The sequence below is a fragment of the Xenopus tropicalis genome, chromosome 6 (assembly GCF_000004195.4).
Source record: "Xenopus tropicalis strain Nigerian chromosome 6, UCB_Xtro_10.0, whole genome shotgun sequence".
Taxonomy (NCBI): Eukaryota; Metazoa; Chordata; class Amphibia; order Anura; family Pipidae; genus Xenopus; species Xenopus tropicalis.
In genome coordinates, this window is record NC_030682.2 from 45,984,591 (window position 1) to 46,010,422 (window position 25,832).

Consider the following 25,832-nt stretch of genomic DNA (forward strand, 5'->3'; position numbering starts at 1 on the left):
CTGCTCCCCCTCCCTCAAGAATGCTAAGAACTCCCTCCCCCCCTCCTTAGGAATGTGTGATCTGAACCAATCAGCAGGAAGCTTCCTCATAGTCTTACTAACTGCACATGTACTCTGGTCTTGGTCTTGATGCAGGAGCGAGGCATTATGGAAATTTTCTTTACACAGATCAGCGGTTTTTTTTCCTATGAAGATTCTGATCATCTGAATGGGAGAAATATGGGGAGACTTAAGGGCACTATTGAGAAAACTGAAGGTATGCCTACAGCTAGAGATTAACTCTTTATTAGCCTTTCCTTCTCCTTTAAAGGAGAAGGAAAGCCATTTTGGCATTTTACTGCCAATAGATTTGCAGAATCTGTAGAAACCATTACCATACCTGAGTAAACAGCTTTAGATGCTTTCTCCGTTTGCTTAACACAGCAGCTGTCATTTTAAATAGCTTCCTGCTGCAGCTCTAGCAGTTATAGTGCCGATCACACATTCCTAAGGGAGGGAGAAGGGAGTTCTTAGCATTCTTGTGGGAGGGGAGCAGGAGAGGGGAGAGAAGAGAGTGCTGTGCAGACTCTGGCCCCTGGAATTAAGGATTTTTCTGAGAGAGGAAGTCAGACACCCAAACAACATGTTTACAAAAAAGGAGACAAGAAATCCTGTGTTTCTTTTGATTTTCTGTGAGTGTTAATGGCTGTATTTACATAGACCTTTCTGATAAAGCTTACTTAGTTTTTACCTTTCCTTCCCCTTTAAGAGCACAGCTCTACTGAGTACCAATTCCCAGTATCCCTAACAATCCTGGCACATCCATATAAGATCTGGAAAGGCAGTAACATTACAGTGATTACAATGGACAATGCGCTGTCAGGGGCATGCAAATCATAGAGTGGCATTAACATTGGTTTTATGTGTGTTCATTTATGTGCATAGATTTTACAGCAGCAATTAGAAATCCTAGACTTCCTGCCTAGGACTGGATCTGAATAATTTGTGTTTGGTGTTTGGTCAGACATAATGAGCAAGCTGTCTCTTTCTTCTTATCTGTTAACAGCATCCCGTGCAAATGAACAAAAAGTAAGGCATTTCAATAAATAAAAGAGGACAGAGTGTTTCTCTCTTGGCTATTTCTGCCAGCAGAGAAGCACTTCATTCAATTTCCATAAGCCTTTAGAGGGACTTTCACATTTTTTACATGGATAATTTTAAATTTAACTTGAATAAACATTTGTGAAATATATGTCATTTTTTATTATACAGAATCATATGCTTTAGTTAAATCTTTTCAGAAACAACATGTAAAGGTTCAGTTCAGTCAGTCGCGCTTAAAACCACTTTCATTAAGGCACTTGCATCAAAATGCACTCCTTGCACTTAGGCTCAGCGCCTACTGACGTAAGGAAACCTTGGAGCTATAGCCACCTCCTGACCAGGTGGTAGTTCCAGGGTTTCCTCAGTGCCCTTCGTAAATAAGCCCAACACACTTGAGCAAAAAAAATAGGGTGCACACATCACTTGCAAGTCAAACATCTGAAATGACACCTGAAAGACTTTGAAAACATCTGTCACAATTGCACTTGATTTGCAACAGAGTGTACTTGCAATTGTAAGGAGGATAGGATATATCCAACAACTCACCACAAAGGTGCGCTAAGGGAGTGGATATCACCGTTTTTGAAGGTACGCAATTAGTAAATCTTCAGGCAGAATTCTTCATTACAAATAGTGCTGATTGCTCTAGAAATGAGCCCTTATGGTCTTGCAAACTTTTTCAAATGGAAAGTTTCACAGCAAAATTTGTGTTTTCAGCAGTGGTGATTTTTTTTTCCACATGGCAACAATTTTTTTTTCAAGCAGTTCCTACAAGTATTAGACAAAGGCCCCAATGGCAGTAAATACACTGATAAAAATATTCATCAGGCATGACCCCACGAAAACATCATGTCTTTTCCCTTGCCAGCTCCTTCTGCATGAACAAGCCAACAAATGACACAGCCATGTAAACAAGGTTGTCACCTTTCTGCTGGAGCCTAATAAGGGGGCATGGCAAATGACCTCACAGGGAGAGGTTACAACACAATAGGGGATGGATTATGACACAACAGAGCAGAGCTATGACGTGAATGGCTAGAGTGGAGCAAATATTCTTGAGGAGGCAATACTGAAGGTGGGATGGAGGGAAAGTTTTGAGGCCGGACTGGGAGGTTTAGAACTGAGCCAGAGGAAGAATAAGTAGAGATTACAAATTTACCCACATGTACATTGCCAATAAATTTGTTATAACGGCCTGGCCTGGCTGGTGCTAGCCTGGTGCATTACTCGCCTGGTAGTAACTCTACATGTAAAGGGCAATAAACACACAGGAAGTTGCAAGCCAACTAACAGAGATTGCAGGTTACACACACCCTTCAGGTTACTATACATCAGTCACTTTCAGGGTCAAACTAGGTGGTGCAGGGCCCACTGCACCCCCCAATGGCCACTGCCGCCTTCACACACCCCCCCCACAGGAGCCCCCAACACCCGTCTTCCCCCCTCCGTGCCTAAATTAAACTTACCTGAGGGGAGGGAGACGGGCAGATTGGGGGAGCACCCTGTGGGGTCGGGTCTGGGCATCCGGGGGCCCACCGGGTTTTTTCCCGGTTCCCTGGCAGCCCAGTCCGATGTTAGTCACTATGCAGAGAAATACAAATAGAAATATACAATACTACACAGCTACCTGTGGAAGTTTTTACCTTTTACATATTTACATGTACAAACGCCATTGTTTATGACAGAAGTTCCATCTGCAAATACAATATAATTAGTGTTTTTCTTAACTGTGCAGTTTATTATTTTTAATGATATTTTTCTGAGACTGGAAATGACAAGCAGTGGGAATTGATTCAACATCCCATTTTATATGATTTTTTCTCTCTATGCAGTCAAGCAAAATGGTAATCATAACAGAAAATATATAGTGATTGCACACAGCCTGGCATTTTAATTTGAAATAACAATGATAATCGCTTTAGAACCGACAAGCTCATATTATTTTCATTGTATATGGCAATAGATTGTTCTTTATGTTGAGTAAATACAAACATTATACAATATAGTCAGCTAACAGAAATCTCAAAGTGCTCTGCAAATGATAATGCAAACTAACAGGAAAATAGAGATCCCAAGGGACCAAGGAGATTCATATAGAAAAAGAGAAATCATCATTTTCCATAATACTATTTAACCCCCCTCATGGGGCAGGGCAGTGACACCACAATGGCAGGCAGGGCTATGACATAATGACTGGCTGATCGCCACATCAATCTAGAAAATTTGGAAAACTAGACAGGCAGTTTTGACCCGAACAGCCCTTCGGAAAACCAGGTTGTCCAGGTCCAAACGGGACGGGAGGAAACCCAAGGTTTCACTGACAGGATTCAGGTCTCAAGGCAAATACTTTTTTTTTTTTTGGTTATATATTTTTCTCGGCCTAGAGATTATATTTTCTGATATGGGAATAAGAACCAATAATTATCTGCATGCATTTCAACAGTCATTCATTATCACCCATATGCAATTAATCTGTTATTTATTTATTGTGGCTGCTTTAGAGTATTTTAATCTTTTTTTTTGTTCTTGGTATTTTTTTATCTTTGGTATTCCTTCTACTATATACAAAAAAAAAAGATCACAACTAGTGTTACCTTAACCTAATTCCACATATCTGCACCATTCCCTCAAACATCAAAAAGGTAGGTGAATGCCAGGATACAAATTAAGACTTAACTTTTATTAATACAATTACCATGTTGAATCCCATATAAATTAAAACTTGGGTAGGGTAAGGGTTATTAATCCATTTGGGGAACTCAAAGGAGATCAAAAGGTGAGAAAATAATTGTATCCCTACCTATCCTGCACTCAATGTGCTACTGTCCCTTACATAAAAAGAGTAAGCCAGAAACGGAGGAAAGGAGCTGGTGCGACAATATACCTCTATCTCGCCTCCTTTATGAAACACTCATCCTCGTGTATTCCCTTTTTACACTGGCAACAATTGTATCCCCCGCAGTTACGTTTGCAAATGGTGTTACCATCCACCCAAAACAGTTCTAATCCTGTGCGCAAGTCACCTTTTTATTTAGGTCTTGCTTCCCATATCATACAGAGTAGTTGATATCTAATTACCACTATTCAAACAATCAAGTCACAGAACATTTGCCCACCCTGCCGTTCCCACTTGTATCTTAATCACAAAAAGACTCCCAACAACCTCCCCTCTCAACAAATGCCTGACACAGGTTGAGCTTTGTCAAAAGCTTGGTTACATTAGTTATGATCTTTTTTTGTATATATGTGTTAAATACTCTGTGTGCACATTACCCTTGTATCCTCATTGGACCTAACATTTCTGTGTGGGAGGTGCAACCATTTTCTTTGTTTTTTCTTTATATAATTTATTCTTTCTACTACACTGTTAAACAGATTTTTAAAAAAGCAAGAGTGCAGGGGCCATTTAATATGCAGCATGTAAAGTGCAAAAAAAGGCAGCAATTGGCCATTTTTTTTGCACTTTGCGTCCTGCGTTGTGTAAGTTGTCACAGGCCAGCGACTTACCCCTTGGATAGAGCACTACTAGGGTTGCCGCATTTTGTCCCACAGTCTTACCGAGCAGTAGTCCAGGGTGGTCAGCAGTGATGTCAGAGAGGTAATTACCTCACAGGGGTGTGGAATGGGCAAATCAGAATGCAGGCAATGGGTGAATCAGGGCAGGAGTTTAACTGCTGCTTAAAAAAGGATCTGGGTGATAAAAAGTGAGTATCGCAGGGGAAAAACTTTAAGAAAGAGGGAAAATTACAAATTTACCAGCAATTACAAGGACTGCAAGGCAGTATTATTAGATTATGCAGCAAGTGGGAACAATATAATGTTAAACCAATTTGTAGTTTCACAATGTCAGCCAAACTCTGTCAGAAATAAACTCTTAACTGTTTAAGACTTAACCTGTTTTTTATTTTCTTCAATTAAACACAAATGAATATTTGAAGCAGTTTCTATAGCCCAATTGTCCATTTTGCTTCACCAGCTAATGACCTAATATAAAATTGTTGCCTAGGCAATGCATTAACGACTCAATAACATTTGTAGAGGTAATAAAAACAAAGCATAACTATTTGTATACTACCTAAAAGGACAACACCATTTCTCTTAACATTATTACATAGCATATTTTATCAAGATCATAAATGAAGATAACAAAAAACAGGCCGGATTTGTGGCAAGGCCCTGTCCTAGGGCGGCACAAATTTAGTGGCCACATGCCGACCTAAACTTTGCTCACATACGGAGCACTGGGGACAGGATGCGCAGAAAACTTCAGTATGTCCTGTCCCCATTGCTCCATATAAGAGATAACAGGATGCTCATGCACGCGATCCTGAGCGAGGGGAGGGGGTGCCTCTGGGCACCGTAATTACAAATCCAGCGTTAACAAAAAATTGTCTTTATAGGACCAACGTGCACATATTTTCAACATTAGCCCAGTAAACAGGCCTTGCACTAGTAATATGTCTTTTGTCTGTACTATCCTAATAGCCAGCTGGTACCAAATGACATAAATGAGCAGAGACCAATATTATTAGAAGGTGGTTGCTAAAATATGACAAGTGGGTGGGAGCTGACTGAAAGTGCAAGCCATTTTTCATTATGCGCAGGGACTATTTTCATACCAAAACAACAAGAAGAACTATTTTAAATTACTTTTACAACTATCTACCACTATAAAACCCCCATGCACACACAAAAAAAAGCTAGCTGACGAACCCTCTCTCACCCTTACTTTTACTTTGTTTCACTTCATGTCCAGAAACTATCATGGCCAGGTAGCACCTTCCTCTGTCACCTGTTCACATACAGGTAATGGCCCTCTTATCCAGAATGTTCGGGGCCTAGGGTTTTCTAGATAAGGGGCCCCCTCTGTAATTTGGATTGCCATGCCTTATGTCCACTAAAAATTAATTTAAACATTAAATAAACCAAACAGAATAGTTCTGCCTCCAATAAGGATCCATTATATTTTAGTTGAGATCAAGTACAAGCTAATGTTTTATTAATACAGAGAAAAAGGAAATCAAGTTTAAAACTTGTAATTATTTTATTAAAATGGAATTGATGGGAAATGGCCTTCCCATATTTCAAAGCAGTCTGAATAACGGCTTTCTGGATAACATATTCCTTACCAGTATCTACTGTATATTGTAATGCTCCTCAACAGGGAAAAGAATTCATTACAAATCAACAAACAATAAGATCTATAGGTTTATAGAATAATATATAGCCTAATATAAAAGAAGTCCATATGAAATGTGTTTTAAAATTCTGAATTATTTGATTAAAATTGAGGTTATGTTAGTAATATAAAGATATGAACCCTTTGGATGAGCAGATGGTACCCAAATCTCTTGCAACATCCCCATCAACAAACAGCCAGGAGAAATTAAGTTGAACTTAACTGTGATTTAGCAAGGTTTTTCATTTAAACTTCACTCAGGAAAAAGCAGGGAGGACAGTATTTGCATAAAAACAGCAAGTAACTGATTAAAGCAAACAGCAGTCTTTTCAAGGAGAACAGAAAGTGTCTGCTAAAGCACACAAGAGTCTTTGCAGGGAGAACCGCCAGTGACTGGTTAAAGCACACAAGAGTCTTTGCAAGGAGAACAGCCAGTGACTGGTTTGGGCACACAATAGTCTTTGCAGGGAGAACAGCCAGTGACTGGTTTAGGCACACAATAGTCTTTGCAGGGAGAACAGCCAGTGACTGAATAATGCAGCTTTGAAACACTCAGAATATATACAGGGAGTTAGTAGGTAAGAATTAGCAGTGAAACAGTCGGCCAAGGAGCAGGGTGGGTATTAAACAAGCAGAGCTGTCAACACCAGGGTCTATACAATGGGATTTTATTATGGTCACTATTACCCAGGGGCTCAAGCACTTGTTCTGGGTCCTTAGAGAACACTAGATCTAGACTAGCATTATAGTAAAAATATTAACATGTGCTGTTGTCTTATTGTTGTTTCTTGCGTTTCATGAAAAGATTTATTAATTCTGATTCCAAGAAGTTCTAGTTTAAAATAAATGCTCATTTATAAGGTACCTACACACTAGATACAAATCATTTTCCTTAGTGCTACAAAGTAAGCCCATTTTTGTTTGTATTTCAAACTTTACTGGCAATTTAGTTGACTTTGGCTGTACCTGATAAAAGTAAAAAAAATAAATAAAACTTTTTCATTTTGGGAACAAATATTAATAACACAATGCAAACAACAGCTTTAATGCTTTAATGCTATGAAATATTTAGGGATATATCTATCTATCTCTCTATCTATATTTCTATCTATCATGTGCAACTGTGCGATAAAACATATCTGTTGTGATCTCTGCACAAGGTGGCAGTTTCACTGGTGTCCAGGTAATACATTCCTTTGCTTAGGACCTAAGTGATTTATGACCACAATGAAACATTTTATTATCTATTGTGATGGAGTGCATACAATAACTCACTCTTGAAGGGTCCACAGTACAGTTAAAGAATTCTTTCAAAATAATGGAACCCATAAGACAGATTATGCTCCTTCCCTGGACAGAACATTTGAAATTCAGCCAGTGTGACAAAGTATTGATTTGAGTTGTTATATCACATACTCCTGAATAATCATTCATGATTTTAGATATTTTTTTTTTATTATTATTATTATTATTAGTATTATACTTAAAGAAAAATAAGTGTTGTTGCTCAGAAAAAGTTTTGTTATATTTCTGTTCCATATATATATTAGGGCAACTGCCCATACCTAGTGCATTCTTACTTTGCAATTTGTGCCTGTATGTTACCCAACCACTTAGATTGTAAGCTCTATGGGGCAGGGACCTCCTCATACCACATGGCACTTACTCCCTGTGTATTATCTGTGTTATTTATTGTATTTATTATAACACTTGTCCAACCTGTGTGTAATTTATACATATATTATATATATATATATATATATATATATATATATATATATACACACAAAGCATTTACTTTATGAAAATCTCCTCTAAACATAAATGAAATAAAAGCATACCATGAAATGACATTTTAAGTACCATAATTCGTAGATGCTGCATAGGAGGTAAACACTGTCAATATAATTGTACGTTATTAAAACAGATGTATAAGCTATAATATAAATGTAGGCAGCAGGAGATGGATATTTGTGCCTTAGTAACCAACAGAAGCATCAAAGACAACTTAATTATACGAGAGGGCATTGGACACCAGGTTAAATGGAAAAACAAGTGAACAGTGAAATCACTAAGGCCAAAACTATATTTACATTCACCCTTGTCTAATTATTATGTAAGGACAGCAATCATTTGGACATAAGAAAAGCATTAAGTAGAAAGCGATGAGATGTAATTACGTACCATCTTGAACTAAACAAGAGTGTGAGGAATGTTCCAGAGAGAACACAATTGATAAACTATTATATATAAATAAAGAAAAGCTCAAAAGAAATGTCTAGATTAATCATGGTAAGTGCTTTTATTGGACATGATCTAAACTAGCATTTAAAAGTAGATTTATTGCAGCAATATTCATAAACAGAGCAGATTACACTGGCACCACAATGGAGACAGAATTAGTAGGTTTTTAATTCACCTTGTGGAGATAACCTAGTGATCCAGATACCCTCCAGCAGAAACTTTAGGAAGGAGCTTCTAGCCTGAGGTTCTATCCAAACTGTGGTCCCTTCACTTTCAGGCAGATTATAGTAATCCTACTGTTTTATATGACAAACAAATGACAAGGAAAAATACAACTTAAAGTCATATTTGTCTTCAAGGAACATTTCCAAATAAAGGTTTTCCAGTTTCAGTGAATGGATCACCTTTGCAATTCCATTGTAAACTTTGGAGGCCAGAAGCTGTCAGCATAATTTCCTCTGTACTATGGCATTCTCTGAGAATGGGAAGAAATCATGAGCATTATAATTTATAAGAACTGTTCATAATTCTATTTTGTATTTTTTTCATAACGCAACTATTGTACTTTATAAAGATATTAGAAGTTACCAAGGAGTTCCATGACCATAAAAAAGCATGAGATTGCAGGCAGAAGTTAGCTATTCTGGGCCTAATAGCATCCAGAGATGGCAAAGACCTAATTTAATGAACTGTAGGAGAAGCATGCCTTTGCTTGGGCACCAGAATTAAGCTCTAAAGGTCAAAGTGTTATGTGCACTATTTATATGCAGCATGTTTTCTCCTGATATTATCCCATTTTTAGTAAGAATAAGTAACACTCAAAATGGTTTGGGCCATGGTTACTGCTGAAAACAAGTCAACGTTCCTTTATAAATCTGCCCCAGATCACATATTCCCTCCTCATTTTGGCACAGTCTAGAAACAAAGCAATGTGAACACATGTATCCACTTACCCTACCTATTCTATAGTACAAATAAATGAGCTGCCAGTAGACATTTGTAATATGGATTAAAGCCTTCCTGTATAATTACCATGGAATGTGCCATTTATCTCCTATATCTTTCATCGTTAAATTCCTGTCATTTACAAACAATGTCCTCATCTTGGATGGAAGCAGAAAGTTTTCTGCGAAAGCTTGATAATCCATATGACCTATTGAAAGTCCAGTACTTAAATGAGCTAAATAGGAAGCAGTTTGACAAATCGAACACATCACTGTAAATACACAAAAAACTCTTTCTTTATATCTTTTTAAATCAAATACACATAATCATTCTTCCTTGTTGATCAATGAGAATGGACAAGGTGACGAAACCAAGAAAAAGGTCATGGTTTTGTTTCCTTTTTTTATACAACATGTCTGCTTTAAATAAATGGGTTTCAAGAAGGAATGCATTTTTTTAGATAAAACATGCATCTGTATTTAATTTTCACATAGGAGAACGAACACAACTCATGTAACTATTATCAACAGACAACCCGGGTGTTACAATTACAAAACGTACACAAAACAGTAATGCCAGATGTATTACAAAAAAAAGGTCATGCGGCAGGAACAAATCTCAGAAATTACAAATAAGCGGTTAAAATAAGCAACCAGCTTCCTTCTGTGGCCCCTGTGGATATGAAGGGTATATGAAAATGAATTTACCGGTCACACCAAGAAACTAGGAGTAATTATGCTTAAAAAATATACAGGTATGGAATGCATTATCTGAAAACCCAGTATCCAGAATCCTCCGAATTACAGGAAGGTGATCTCCGATATACTCTGTTTTAATCAATTCATTTTTTTTTCATTATTTCCTTTTTCTCTGTAATAAAACACAAGCTTGTACTTGATCCCAACTATGATTTATTAATTTTTTAATTCAATGAATTAATCCTTATTCAAGGCAAAACAATCTCATTGGTTTTATTTAATGTTTAAATGATTTTCAGTAGACTTAAGGTATTGTGATCCAATTACAGAGAGATCCATTATCCGGAAAACCCCAGGTCATGAATTTGTGCATAACAAATCCCATACCTGTACTTGATACTGTAAACCAAGCCTGGTTTTCCAAATTAAAATACACATACATACATAAATACATACATGCTGCATGTTGATGATCTGATGTGGTTTTCTAAACAAATGGAAGCTACAGCACAAACTTTGTATAACCTTGTTAAAATCATCCAAGCTGAAAGCCCTTCAAAATAATTATTCTAATTTAAAAAACTGTTACCCACTATCTTCTGTTTTTCACATTAATATATACTAGATTGGGCACAAGACTTTTCCGCAAGTCCACAGATCGAAATTCGATTCTCCATGCTTCCAGTCATCACCCTCCAGCAACCATCAAAGGCATCCCATACTCCCAGTTTCTTAGGGTTATTAGAAACAACAGCTCACCCGATACAGCTAAGGCACAACTCCAAGAAATGTTTGAAAGATTCCTTGAACGTGGATATAGAGAACACATGCTATTGACCCAACTCCAGAGAGCCCTCAGCCATTCCCAGGACTCTTTGTTGAACAAGAAACCTACACAGGATCAACAGGACAAGCCCCTAATCTTCACAACGACTTTCTCCTCAACTTCACGTGCACTAGTTAACAGCATTGATAAAAATTGGCCCATGATAAATCAGGACGAGTCTCTTGTCCTTTACCAGGCACGTAAACCATTAATGGGATATAGAAGGGGAAGCAGCTTGAGGGATTTGTTGGTGAAAACGGACTTTAAGGATCATGTCAACCAACAAAGGGACTGGCTCTCGGGGAACAAGAAACTTGGGTGCTACAAGTGCCCGGACTGTGTTACGTGCAGGTGCCTACTGACAGGTCCGGACTTCCCACACCCACATACGGGTAAAAGACTAAAAATTCACTACAGATTAGGATGCCTGTCAACATTTGTGATATATATCATTACCTGCCCATGCGGTCTGTATTATGTGGGCAAGACTGTTACTACCCTTAGGGAACGAATTGGGAACCACCGATCCTCTATTAGCAAAGCACTCAAGGAGGGTGATTCGAAACAACCTGTTGCCAGACACTTTTTCACCTTGAAACACCCACTACCCACCTTTCGTTGTATGGTCATTGCCCATCAACCTCCCCTACCCAGGGGCAGCAACAGAGACTTGGCTCTACTAAGAAGGGAAGCACGGTGGATACACAGATTGGACTGTGTGGCCCCCCGTGGTTTAAACAAAACTTTACCACTGGGCTGCTTCATTTAATCATTGTAGTTTTTTTCATGTTCTTGATTACTCTCTGTCTGTATATTTCACTGATATAGCGTGTATAATACGTGTGTCTCTATATATATGTATGCTTTCAACAATCTGGTTCCTTGTATCCATACTCTTGGTTACTATGTGTAACCTATGTAGCAACTTTGTTGCGTTGTTTTGCTAGGCCATACATAACCCTAATTGGGTGATAGACTACCCCCGGTGGCAAGGCCCTATATGACCACCTCATTACGGATAGCAGGCGTATCCACGTACACTCCGATATGCCCCGCGGGGGGCATGGAAATGTATCTTCTCCAGTACAAGGATGTGCCTATGAGAAGAGTAGCAAGCGTACTCTTCTCCCCCCCTCGTGTTATATGCCTTCGGGCTGCGGATCTAGCACTGACCCACAATTTTACCCTTAATGGGAACCCTGTATGTGAGCGCTGTGGATGGCAAAGTTACTACTGTGGTGCAGAACTTCCCCGGCTATTATGCAATTTAGGCATTTGGGCGCCTTAACAGATCTGTGGACGGCATGCAGCGACACTGGGCTACCTTTTGGTGTCCCTAGTGTCAGCTGTAAAAGCCCCCTCCTAACTCCTCGACGTTCTGCCGGTGCACTGAACATTGCCGATACAGACGGGTTTAACAGACCCGCTCACCACTACTCGGTTGCCTAGCAACGGCGATCACTGTGCCCGTTATGTGCTTATGAACACGCACCATGGGGGAGTAGATTTGAGGCATATACATCCAGACCTGGCAGTAGAGGAGCCTAATCATGGGCGCTACCCTTAATTTCCTGTATGGATGAGGTGGGTACGATCCTATACCACTCGGGGTTTTGCACTACCACCCAGCCAATTCACCTTTTTATTCCTTTATTATATACACATTCTGTCTACTGATACATATCCCTTTTGTCTAATTAGGTAATAGAATATTAGTCTATACTTCTACTTTAGCACTTTTCTTTTGATGTGTGTTTGTTTATGGTTGCCTAGCAACAATATTGGCGCCCTTTTTGGGCTTTAAATGTTTGTATCTCACTGTGGTGTTTGAGTCCCTGATGAAAGTTCCAGTGGGAACTGAAACGTCGGACAAATAAAGATCTTCAGTTTTTGTCTTCTGAAACCTTGACTCCTTGTGAAAATTCCTGAGAGTGCCGTCACCTCTTTCTATATTGTCAACATTATCTGCACTGGCACCCAGGTATCATTAGAATCTTATGGTGTGCAGCTTCTCTGTTATCTATATATATATATATATATATATATATATATATATACACATTTTTATAATGAACAACCTCATATATATATAATATATAATGTGACAGGGCATTGCCGCCTGTCTGAGCCATGAGTATGCCACTCAATGTGAACACTATATTCCTTCTTATGCTGTGCTTATTTCTAATATGGTCCCCAGTTTGTGGATCCTTTGTCATGCAAAGTAATTTGTGCTCTGGGGCACCCCACTGTTCAGCACAGATATTCATGATAACTATACAGTTTTGCAATACCTAGGGGCTGATTTACTTACCCACGAACGGGTCAAAATGAGTCCGATTGCGTTTTTTTCGTAATGATCGGTATTTTGCGATTTTTCCGTAATGATTTGCGATTTTTTCGGATTCTTTACGAATTTTTCGTTACCAATACGATTTTTGCGTAAAAACGCGAGTTTTTCGTATCCATTACGAAAGTTGCGTAAAAAGTTGCGCATTTTTCGTAGCGTTAAAACTTACGCGAAAAGTTGCGCATTTTTCGTAGCGTTAAAACTTACGCGAAACTTTGCACCTTTTAAGTTTTAACGCTACGAAAAATGCGCAACTTTTCGCGTAAGTTTTAACGCTACGAAAAATGCGCAACTTTTTACGCAACTTTCGTAATGGATACGAAAAACTCGCGTTTTTACGCAAAAATCGTATTGGTAACGAAAAATTCGTAAAGAATCCGAAAAAATCGCAAAACATATGAAAAAGTCGCAAAATGTTCGTTTTCAAGTCGGAACTTTTCCAATTCGGGTCGGATTCGTGGGTTAGTAAATCAGCCCCCTAGTATAGTGCTTCCTGCCCTTGTGGCTGTTTCCATTAAGGAGGCTGTTGATATACTGGTTGCCAGGATAACCGCATGACACTGCGGTGTTACATATTCTGCCATTCTGCTAACCTATGGTTGGGCTAAAGGCTCTCTACATGTTGGTCACTTCCCTCCTTCCTTATTTTTTCTTATCTATATCTATTCTATTTTAATTTTTTCCCTTTTCCGCTTCTTCTTTTTCTTGGCCATGGGGTTATAGAATTTTGTACCATTTGTACAACCAATTTTGTTGCACATCATATGCACTCCTTTGCTACTCATTGTTATTTTACCTACTTGTATCTCCTTTGATTAACATCTTAACGATCTATGCACAGTGATGTAATCTACAGTCAGCCACAGATTTCAATTAACACACGGGGAGATTAGTCGAGGGCAACTAATCTCCCCGAAATGCCATTCCACTGGCTATAATGTAAAGCGCCGGTGGGGTGGGGTGGCATACGCAGCGGCGCTATTTGCCGAAGTTTCTGAAGTTGCCTTGAGAGGAAACTTCAGCAACTTCGGCAAATCACAGCCCTTAGGGCACCCAGAGGCTGCCCCCTTTCTCCTCGTGGATGCTCATCTTAGCAGCTCGCATACGGAGCACTGGGCCCTGGGGCCAAACGATCGGATTATGTGGGCGGCAATGGGGCAGTCGGATCGGGGACCGCATCAACGAGCCGATGCGGTCCCCGATCCGACCAGATTTTCTAACCTGGCCGGTCGAGATCTGGCCAATTTCAGGCCAGATATCGGTCGGCCAGGCCGCTCTGCTCTCCCCATACACGGCCACCTTTAGACACGCTGTTTCCTGCACGTCCTGTCCCCAGTGCTCCGTATGGGAGCAAATTCCACATGCTGTTGGGCGGCATACCGCCCTCGGTCCGGGCCTTTGTGCTCTCGCCAACAGTGTACACCTCACACCTATTATGTCATGGAGGTGGGTCCCGGGTGTCAGTTTTCAGCCACTAATGCCTATTTCAGTATGTTTGGTTTGGGGAACTGTTTGTGATGTCTTGATAAAGGTCCTCTGTGTAGAACCAAAACGTCAAATTACACCATTAAATTTTTGCCCCATGAATGCTCTGTGTTCTACGTGCTGATATATATATATATATTTGCTTGAAATTAAGTAAATGTGTAACTACTGCGTCCTGTGTTGTTTTTATCTGTTTTAGAAATGGACAGAAAATGAAATTATTTCCCTGCGGTGGCATTTTTTGAATGATTATATATATCCTGCAATGCGCAGGCAAGAGAGTGTTGAGGTCAATGCTATACATATAAACACAACAAAGTGACCGCTCTGATTACAAGCAGATGTGCATCTTACCACATGCCACTGTATAGAAGACTTTTATATCATTGCTGTAAATTGCCAATTTTAAGTAGTAATGCCATTCTTAATTCCATTCAAACAAAACCCGGTGTGGCTATTTGTTAAAATGCATTTTGGCAGCTCTGAGCTTCCAGTCTTGTTAAAAAAAAGTGAGAAGACGCATAAAATATTTAAAAATCTTGATCTGTAGGAGATTCTTCCTCAGAATCAAACTGAATTTCCATTAACTGGCCAATAAGCATTTGTGCATATCATCTACCTCAGGACCTTGGATCCTGGTGCACTTGAATTCCCTGTAACCCCCTAGTTATACGATTGTGCTTTAGAGGAATAATGAGGAATGATGATTTGTTTTTATATAAAAAATTGAAGCTAAAGTTAGGGAATGTTACTTTCCAAGGTTTGGTTAACAAAAATGCATTTATATAGATATATGGTTTGTCTTTTTGTCTGTATTATTCTAAATAAAGACAGGCAAATTATTTTATCTATTTTACTTTCTGAAACACTAAACATTCTAGCTAATGGAGTTGGTCTTTAAAGGAACAGTAACACTAAAAAATGAAAGAGCTTTAAAGTAATAAAAATATAATACACTGTTGCCCTGCACTGGTACAACTGGTGTGTTTGCTACAGTAACACTACTATAATTTATATAATAAGCTGCTTTGTAGCCACGGGGGCAGCCATTCAAACTGGGAAAAAAGGAGAAAAGGCAGAGGTTACATAGCAGATAACAGATAAGCTCTGTAGAATACAATAGTGTTTTATCTGTTATCTGCTATGTGCCTGTGCCTTTTCTCCTTTGAATGGCTGTCTCCATGGCTACACAGCAGCTTATTTATATAAATTATAGTAGACTTTCTGAAGTAAACACACAACTTTTACCAGTGCAGGGCAGCAGCACATTATATTTTAGTTACTTTTATACACTTTCATTTTTTGGTGTTACTGTTCCTTTAACATAAGAAAATCACAGAATGATTTTTCAGTCAAAGAGATTAAGATCATTTTAATATCAACATGGTTTTATATGTGATGTCCCTACTGCTGCCATTATATTGCATACTGAAAAAGGGAAAGACTTACTTCTGAATTAAATTTCAGCTGGCACATATTGCATGGTGCGATTTGCTTTCTTCGGTGTAGCAAAGGAACCCCAAATGTGTGATTTAACACTGCTTTTTGAATTGGGTCCATCTGCAATAAAAAGACAGAAACATAATCTTCATGTAATGAAGACTGTAATGAAGATGGAGATGACAAGCCCTTTGGCTTCTGTTTGTTTACTGAGCAGTGTCAGTACTTTGGATACATTTGTTAGCTTCCCTTGGCTTTTTAGTTTAGCCTAGATATTGAAAGGATACACCTTATTCATGATTATGAATAAAATGTATATATGTTTTGATGCTTTGGGAATTGCACAGCTATTACTGCATGTGTAGCCAAAAAAAAAATCTCTTTTAGTCTTTACTGGGGATATGGCAATAATCTAGCCTTACAGAATAATATATAAAAAAAGAAACAGGAATATGTACTGTGACCCCTAAACAAGTGCACTTGTTTTAATTGTATTTTTATTAAAAGGCAGAAGATTTACTATTGAATATTAAGAAAGCATTACATTAACCTCTTGCAAAACAATTTAACTGTTGTATTCATTCTAAAATCTGTCTGTTTTAGCAGTTTTATATTGTGTAACACATACATCACATGACCCTATAAATACATAACTTAGAAAGGCAGGGGGAAAGAGGGAAAGTGAAGGGACGGTAAGATGTATAGGTAAATGTTCCCTTATACATTGATGGGTTGAAAGTGTTCACTTTTAGTCAACCTGTTCTTATTACCACTACAATACAATGCCAATACAATTCCCTGATCTTGAAACCTGTTATCCTGAAATCTCCAAATTATGGGAAGGCCATCTGCCATAGACTTAATTCTAAACAAATAATTCAAGCTTGAAAAAAACAATTTCTTATTTCTCTGTAATAATAAACCAGTACCATGTATTTGATGTTAACTAAGCTGAATAAATTCAAGCTAAAGGCAAAACAATCCTATTGGGTTAATACATTGTTCAAAAGTTTTTTTTTTAGCAGACTTACGGTATGGTGATCCAAATTACGGAAAGACCCTTATGCGGAAAACACCAGGTTCCGGGTATTATGGATAACAGGTCCCATACCTTTATAGGTATTTTTACAATAGTGACTAAAATGGGTAGTTTTCTTTAAATCTGCTAATAAAGTTGGTGCTTACATAATGTAGGGTCTATCACTGTCCCAACAGAGGAGGGGGTTTGCCATCACCTGTTTCCAACACTTCTTGCAGAGATCTGAAGCATATAACAGGAAGAAGACCAAGCTTGCTTTGTCCCTTCCTTCTTTAATTGCTGAGCATGAATTATACTGCCAGCCAATACGATTCATGCTATGCAAATGAGTGAACCGCTTGCGATACACAGAAGCTTCGCAAGGGACAGAGTAAACCTTTAGGTAAGTGCGGACTTCTTTGGAAAATATAAAGAAAAGTAACCAAGTCCGATTTACAAAATACTTGGGGACATGTTAATTACAGATTAACAAAAAGGTGGCAATCCCCTTTAAATAAACCACAAAAAATAAAGGTGTTAATGTTTAGTAATGTTTAGTGAGGAGGTAAAAACACATAACTTTGTAAAACAAATAGGGTCCCAGACCAAAAGTGAAGCAAGCAGTGTCAACGTTTAACAGTTCTTTATATATATATACTGTATATATAAATATATAAAAATTCTCTTACATTGTTCTTTAATTATTTTATTAATATATGATGTATTTAGATTTTTGTAAGAAACCTCTCAAGTTAGCAAGTTTTCAATTTTCCTGACAAAGCTGCAAAAAACATCCCCTTTTTATGCTAAAATTATTTCTAAACTGCTCTTTTACAAAGCCTTTTTGTAGAACCAGGAAAGCATATTTTGCTTTAAATTTGTTTTCAAAAGCTTCCAACTGACATTAAAGTGTCAAATAACGTTAGTCTCTTTCTAACAGAAAAACAGACAGTAAAAACAATATTGCAGATAAAGGCCGACTGCAAGCACGCAATGACAAGCAAAGTTATCATGAGGTCAAGAGAAATATACAGCAATATCTATGCCACGGGAGTTTCTAAAATGTCCCTTTAGCTATGGAAAAATATCAATATGCTAAAACTGCCTAATAACTTAGAAGTCCAATTGCTTAATGGAGGATTGGAATAAATTCCATTTTTAATGGGACAGAAGGACACAGGGTAACCGCACATTGGCAATGTACATTTAATGAATAAAACATCCTATTTTGAGATTGAGGTTAATTGCTTCATTAGAATAAGACTCATGGGAAGCTGGCAACAGAGGGTAAAACAAAGAGAACAGCTAATTAAGATTTGTTACTCATATTACATATTAATAGGATACATACTATGGTTTAATATGTGGTTTCCTCTGTATTTTTTTATTGATCTAAAGACATGATTTCTGCATAAGCATGATTCGTTTCAATGCCCCATACTGCAAATATTCGCCAGATTCTATTAGAAGCAGCAGTGTTTGAAAGCAATCACTTTCTACTTTCTGAAGTCTCTAGAATTGAAAATTACAGGGTTTGGCTCTGAAGTAAAGCAAGTATAGAATGCACAAACCTGAATATAGCAGCCACTGTAATAAAACCTCACTGGAATTACTTGGATTTTATTGAGTGTCCCATTTATCATTGCCATATTTAAAAACTATCATCTTTGCAAGATTTGCTTGGGGCTTTTGAAATGTAAATAAGAAGTGCATAGTTGCCTAGCGTAGCGTAAACAAGAGGCCAATCAGATTCCTGATAAGGGGGTCTAATAGTAACGTGAAAATTCTGTTTATCAAAATTTAAATATGTGATTTGATTTTTTTGTGAAAAAACTCAAACATTTACCGAACTCAAATAAGTGCATATTTTTAAAACTTTTTTGGACCCCTTATCCAGAAAGTTCCGAATTACCGAAAAGTCATCTCCCATAGACATTTTAATCAAATAATTCAGATTTTTAAAAATCGTTTCCTTTTTCTCTGTATTAATAAAAGAGTACTTTGTACTTGATCCCAACAAAGATATAATTAATACTTATTGGAGCCAAAACAAGGTAAGGTAGGAGATCCGAATTAAGGAAAGACCCCTTATCCGGAAAACCCCAGGTCCCAATCATTCTGGATAATGGGTCCCATACCTGTACATGTCAAAATGTAAGTTTTGGAAACTGTAATTCAAATTCATGAGTTTTAGTGCAAAAAAACCCTAGAAATTCAAATGTAAACATTGATAAATCAGCCCCTTAGTTACCCAATAGGATTGTTTTAGCATCACAGACATATACCATCAACAAATACAAATAATGTAAAAATAAAATGACATTACAGGAAATGTATATCACTGATTTCAACCAGATTGCTAGGTGTAATGTAAATTTGATTGGAAGAATGGAAGCTGCACCTCAGTCCAAAAAGTCATCACTATAAATAAACTATAGATGAAAAAAAACCTATACTTTAATAAATATTCTTTAATGCTTCAAAATGTTTGCTCTATTTTTCATATAAAGAATTATTCTGATGTAAGAAGTAGAATGAATTACTAGAAAATGCAATTAATCACTTTTATGCTAAAGTTCCTTTAAACAATAGAATGTTTATGCCTTACCATTAGAACTCCACTGGTTTAGAAAAAAAGGCACTTGGGGTGAAGCTTTGTCATAAAACATTAGCTGACTGCTGTTTCTCATCAGTTTCAGGTGCTTTTAAGCCGTACGATTAACGGGAAGTAAAGTCTTTAGAAATTTAATGGAGCTCTACCAGTTGGCATACATTGCAGAGGTGAATGAAGAGAGTCCACTAAAAAGTAAAGTGCAGCATGGCTTCCAACAACAACAATTTCCCCCTTTTCTGTTAAAATCGGATAAATAAACTCCCCATAGCCAAGTGCTCGACAATAGAATATTATCAGCAATATAATGTTGCCTAAAAACCCTATAACTAGATACAAATCATAATTCCTTTCCACCACTCAAGACTAATGTGCGCTACACAAACTAGTTAAGGTATGTAAAAGGGAAATAGGTAAAATATAGAAAAATACTATGTATAAAGTAATAAAGTATAGTTCTAAGAAGCTGTCCAGTATAGGTTAAGGTTGTTAAGTTATTTCTAAATGTGATTGCTATTGAAAGAAGTGTTTGTGAGGCTGTTAAATTTTCTGATCCTGAAACAATGAGCAAAAGCCAGCTGATTAACAGACCTGAAGGAGAAGTGACTTAAGATACATTGTTTCAGGAGTCAAAACAAGACTACAGACATGGATACAGAAAATACTGTTTTTAATTACAATTGCAAACAATATTAAACTATTAACAAATTAATTCAAGCATAGTTGAAGGTTGCTTTTTTTACTAGACAAAAGTTTATTGGTGCATCTATATAAATATTAATTAATAAGTCAAAATCATAACATAATAATTTAGCTACCAGTCATAAATTGGTATTTCTTGGGCTAAACAGGGAATTTGGTGTCCATTATGGGGGATAATTAGTATGATGGTAGTGTATTTATCTACCTCGCAAGGACCAAACATGGAGTAGCTTCAGTTTCTATGCTTGCCCTATTTTGCTCAAGAAATAACAAAAACCAAAATGTTTTCCTTATTTAAACAACAAACAATATGTTTAGCTTAAGCCCTATTCATTAGACTAAAAAGCAATTATAATGTTCCTTTAATTTCATTGTTTATTCACTATGTTATATACATTTACACAAAGCGAACTGCCATATTTTTTACAGCCAAATATAAACAAATAAATAGGGTTTAAATCATACATCATACACATTTAGAAAGAATTAGCTGTTAGATTTATATTTGTGCCAACCTCTAAAAACCTCTCAAGTTTAAAATATCCAAAGCATTTCAGAGTTCATTAGATTTTGAATTATGTTAATTGAAAGGTATTTTATTTAGGCGAAAGTTGTCAGCTGTCAACTTATTATAGTAGAATGATACTTCATGGCTCTATTTTCCAGAATTGTTTTAATTTAAGACCTTTAATGGGGATTAAGACGATGATATAAAATGATAAATTGACTAAGGCTGTTAAGACTTCCAACTATTTTAAAACATTTTTAGTTTTATGGCTCATAGGCCAGTTGTAGCTCTGGGAAGTGAATAAAAGCTATAATTAGCTGTGTGGATAAAGTACTTTTTAGTCATTTGCTGCTGTTAGTTTATTCTTGTTTGTTTCATCAGGATACAATGAGAAATCACTACATTTTTAAAGATACATTTTAATTTGACACAATTTTAATAGACATATTAGATTATAATATTTAGAAAATAAAGTTCCCCCAAGATAAATTAGTGTTTAAATTCTTTACTGCATATTAAGGACTTGTGTGCGTATGTGTGAAGAAATGAGATGCCCCAGCTAAAACTTTACTTCCCGCTGTGGCTGATACAAACCATTGTGCCAATGCACAGTATGGACGTTTGCACTTTTACAAATGATTAACCTTGCCTCTTTATCAGATACAAAAGCAAAAAAATCTTGCTTGCCTCTTTATCAGATACAGCTGTCCATTAATAACACACAGATGTATATAATGAAATGAGCACATTTAACAACAAATCGGAAACACAAAGAGAATAGAAGAAATGCCAACACTGCAAAAATTCTTAAATAGTGGACAGTGGATCGGATTGGATTGAGGTTTTCTGTAAAACATCCTTGTCGCTATCTTATTTAGTCACCTACTGGTGGGTGATATCGGAGAACCTGAAGGCGAATTCGATCGTTTGGCCCTGCAGCAAAGGGGTAGTCGGTTCGGGGACCGCATCAACGAGCTGATGCAGTCCCCGATCGGACTGAATTTTCTAACCTGGCCAATCGATATCTGGCCAATTGCAGGCCAGATATCGGTCGGCCAGGCCCCTCATTTCTGCCCATACACAGGCCGATAAGCTGCCGAATCGGTCCAAGGGACCGATATTGGCAGCTACAATTGGCCCGTGTATGGAGACCTTAAGTGATTATAATCATTGTGGATGAATATTTAAAGGAAAGCTTTTTGAATACCTTGAGGGCTCATTTACAAGTTCAAGTACAGTGGGCAAAGAGCACATTATGGGCAAAGTTTTTATTGGCGACGCAGTTGCTTTGTGATTACATTGAAAATCTTTGGTGTTCAAAATGACACCTGTGGCCAATTCTTTAGGCTAGTGCTACACGGGTTGGATTCTGGACCTGCGGATAAACGCAGGCCGAGAATTTGACCCTACACTGGAAGAATCTGATAGTTGTGGCTGCTCACACTGAATTCCACTTAGTGTGGCTGCACCTGGACTGAAACAATGACTCTGGATGCAGCCATAACTATCAGATTTTTCAAGTATAGGGGCAGAATCTGCCCTGTGTGGCACTAGCTTTAGACACAAGTTTGCTGGGTCCATTGACACAGGCCATTGTGGAAACCATAGAGCTACCCTGGTATTTTCAGGGTTGCCCTGTGTCAGTGGCTGCACTATGCATGACTTGCAGTTGGAGGTGGGATGAACCCAGTTTCACCGAGCACAACTATGCAGAACTGCAAGGAACAGTTTTATACACAAGTAACTTTATGGAATAGTGTCAGTTCACAATGACTGTGGCAAACTTTGCATGAGTGCAGCTGCCCTTATGCACGGTAAGCCTCATGGTGTTCCTTGGCTTATTGGAAAGTCGCTCATTATGCATATCTGCCTGCATTTCCTGAATAAGCAGGCTTTTTTTTATATTATACTAGGCCCAGAAGTAAATTAGTAAGAGAAAATCCTACCTCTGTATGACGAGTTCTTTAAACGAACTGCTGTCTTACAACTTGGCAACATGTACATTTCAGTACAATGTATTTGGGAAATTTCACATGGTGTTGTTTAGGGAGCTTTAAGCAGCTCTCCATAGCCCAATATTAAATTTGCCTGACAAGCACTTGTGTCAGCACCAAAAACAGCCTCCATACACTGTCAGGCATATATCCCCTGACAAGCATATTCCAGGCAATTTCAATGTCTACGGAGGGCTGTGGCAGGCAACGCATAATCCCACTTGGAAAAAAACTGTCATGGAAACATATAAAGGTTATACATAGCAAATCAAATATATTGAGACTTGTATATTCAGTTTGGTTGCACAGAAGAAAGTAAAACATATTTCAAATCTTTAAAAAAAAAAATACTAGCACATATTCTGGAAATATCATAAATAATAAACCAAAACGTTTTAGTCCTGAAGAATAGATTTCAGAAAAATCTGAAATCTATTCTTCAGGACTAAAACTCCTATTCTTTCGCTTTCTACATCAAATACCACTTGTGATTATGACAAATTAAGATTTAATTAGTCAAACCAACTGAAGAAAAAGTGCTTATTGGAAAATCAGTGTTTTTTTTATGTTCTAAGATTTCATAAAACGGTAACCCAAGGTTATTTTGCTCTTAAGCTGTTTAAATAATGTTTGACTCATGTTCCAATGTAAATGTTTTCTAATAGTTTGATTATTGTCATACAACAAAAAGAACATACACACTAGTGATGCATCAAGTTGGGATTTGGCTGAACCCAAAATCATTCATGAAAGATTCAGCCGAATACCAAATACCAATTTGCATATGCAAATTAAGAGAAGAAAGGGTTAAAGTGGACCTGTCACCCAGACATAAAAAGCTGTATAATAAAAGTCCTTTTCAAATTAAACATGAAACCCAAAATAATTTTTTTATTACCACATCCAAACCCATTATAAAAGCATTTTAAAATCCCAGCTGTCAATCATATAATGCCTGCCCCGCCTCTATGCCTTAGGCATAGAGGTGGGGCAGACAGTTACTTTCACTTTCAATTCAGAACTTCTTAGATGTCGCTGCCCTCCTCACATTCCCCCTCCCTCCTCACCATCTAATTGTGTAACCAGTGCATGGACATGGGCACTAGGGCACAGAAACTAGATTTTGGCAGGATGCAATGCCTGCTTTGATAACAGTGTCCACAAAATGGCCCCTGCCTGCTTGCTGCAATTGTGAATTCCAAGGCTGAAGAAAATAAGATTAAAATAATTTATATAGTGTAAGTAAAGTTTATTTTGCTTGCCAAACACAATAGAAAACAATTTGAAATTATTTCTTAAGGTGACAGGTCCGCTTTAAAGAGAAAAATTTAAACTTCCGTGTTTATGTGAAAAAAAAGTCACATGATTCTAAGGATTCAGATTCAGTTCTGATAAAGGCATTGATTCAGCCGAATCTGAATGCTGCTGAAAAAAGCTGAGTCATGGCTGAATCCCAAAGCGAATCCTGGATTTGGTGCATCCCTAATACACACTGCTGTTTATTTCATCAGACTACAGGAATGAGGACCTAAATGCACTGAAAAAACAAATCTCCCTGTTCGCGGGCGACTAATCTTTCCTCTCAAGGCAACTTCCGCGATTTCAGGGAAATCGCGCCGCCGCATATGCCATCCCACCGGCGATTTACATAATTCGCCGGTGGGGTGGCATTTCGGGGAGATTAGTCGCCCGCGAACAGGGAGATTTGTCGCGGGCGACTAATCTCCGCGTGTGCCAGAGCCCTTACACTGATAAGGATAAGGATTCTCATTGGAGGATTATTTTGCACATTAATGCAAAAGAGGGCCCTGAATAGCTAAGGAAATGTTTTATTGAGCCATATTGATGTTGCTGGACTACAGTTTCCAGCTGGAACTGAGTTTAACCTGCAACTTACTTGCTTTCAAAGTTAAAACCTCAAATGGTTGTCCTTTAATTGGCTCCACTGGGATCACCTGATTGTAGCTGGGAGCTACAGCATAGAGCTAGCCACTGCTCCTGTATAAACTATAGCAAACATGGGAGAGTTGCCCCTTTGTCAAATGTATATCGAAGCAATAGAATTCTTAATGAATCAGATAAAAGTCAGAGTAGGAGTGGCCAGACTGGGATGACTTTGAAGTAGTTGGCCAGCTTGAAGTTTGTTGCAATATATGGACAAACAATGCCTGTTTTGCTCAAAGGGGAGGGCATATTTTGGTAGCCAAATGCACAGAATGTCTTAATGTCCTATATATATTGATAATGGGTAAGTGCAGAGGATCTCCTGTTGCTGTCTGCATAAGTTTGGTGGTCACAGCCTCACTGTACCCCTGCCTAATGGTTAAAAATGTAAATTTCCCTTGTTTGCTATAGTATAGTATATATCTGCCAATTTCCCACCTTCATAATTAAACCCCATTTACTAAATTACATTAAATTTTGCACCAGTTTCTTGCACAAATGCAGTGGCAGATATTAGTAAATGAGATCCAGTGTAAGTGCACATGTACAATATTCAGATTTGTTAAATGGCAGGATAGAGATCTGTTTAACCTTAATATAGAACTAAAATCCCCGGCACTTATCTAGTAAAATGTACCATTTTAGGTTACAATAGCGGCAGTACTTACTTTACTACCCCATTGCTTTCTATGGGCACAGTTTAATGATACCCATTTACTGACCATTATGGCTGCACTCACCTAAGTACAATAAAGGAAAGCCTGCCAAGATCTTGTTTTAACTCAAAAGAAGTAGAAAAAATCCA

At 37.8% G+C, this 25,832-nt stretch overlaps 1 protein-coding gene across 3 annotated transcripts in view; it reads right to left on the minus strand.

The window, feature by feature from the left end:
• The window catches only part of znf385d (zinc finger protein 385D), a 194,343-nt gene that overhangs the window by 77,873 nt on the left and 90,638 nt on the right, over positions 1 to 25,832 (minus strand). For 2 of the 3 annotated variants that reach the window (XM_031904169.1, XM_002932412.5), the window contains exon 3: positions 16,260 to 16,370. The exons of the other annotated variant lie outside the window; for it this stretch is intronic. In XM_031904169.1, coding sequence (XP_031760029.1) covers positions 16,260 to 16,370 — 111 coding nt within the window. The remainder of the gene's footprint in view (positions 1 to 16,259; positions 16,371 to 25,832) is intronic. 3 annotated transcript variants of the gene reach the window in all.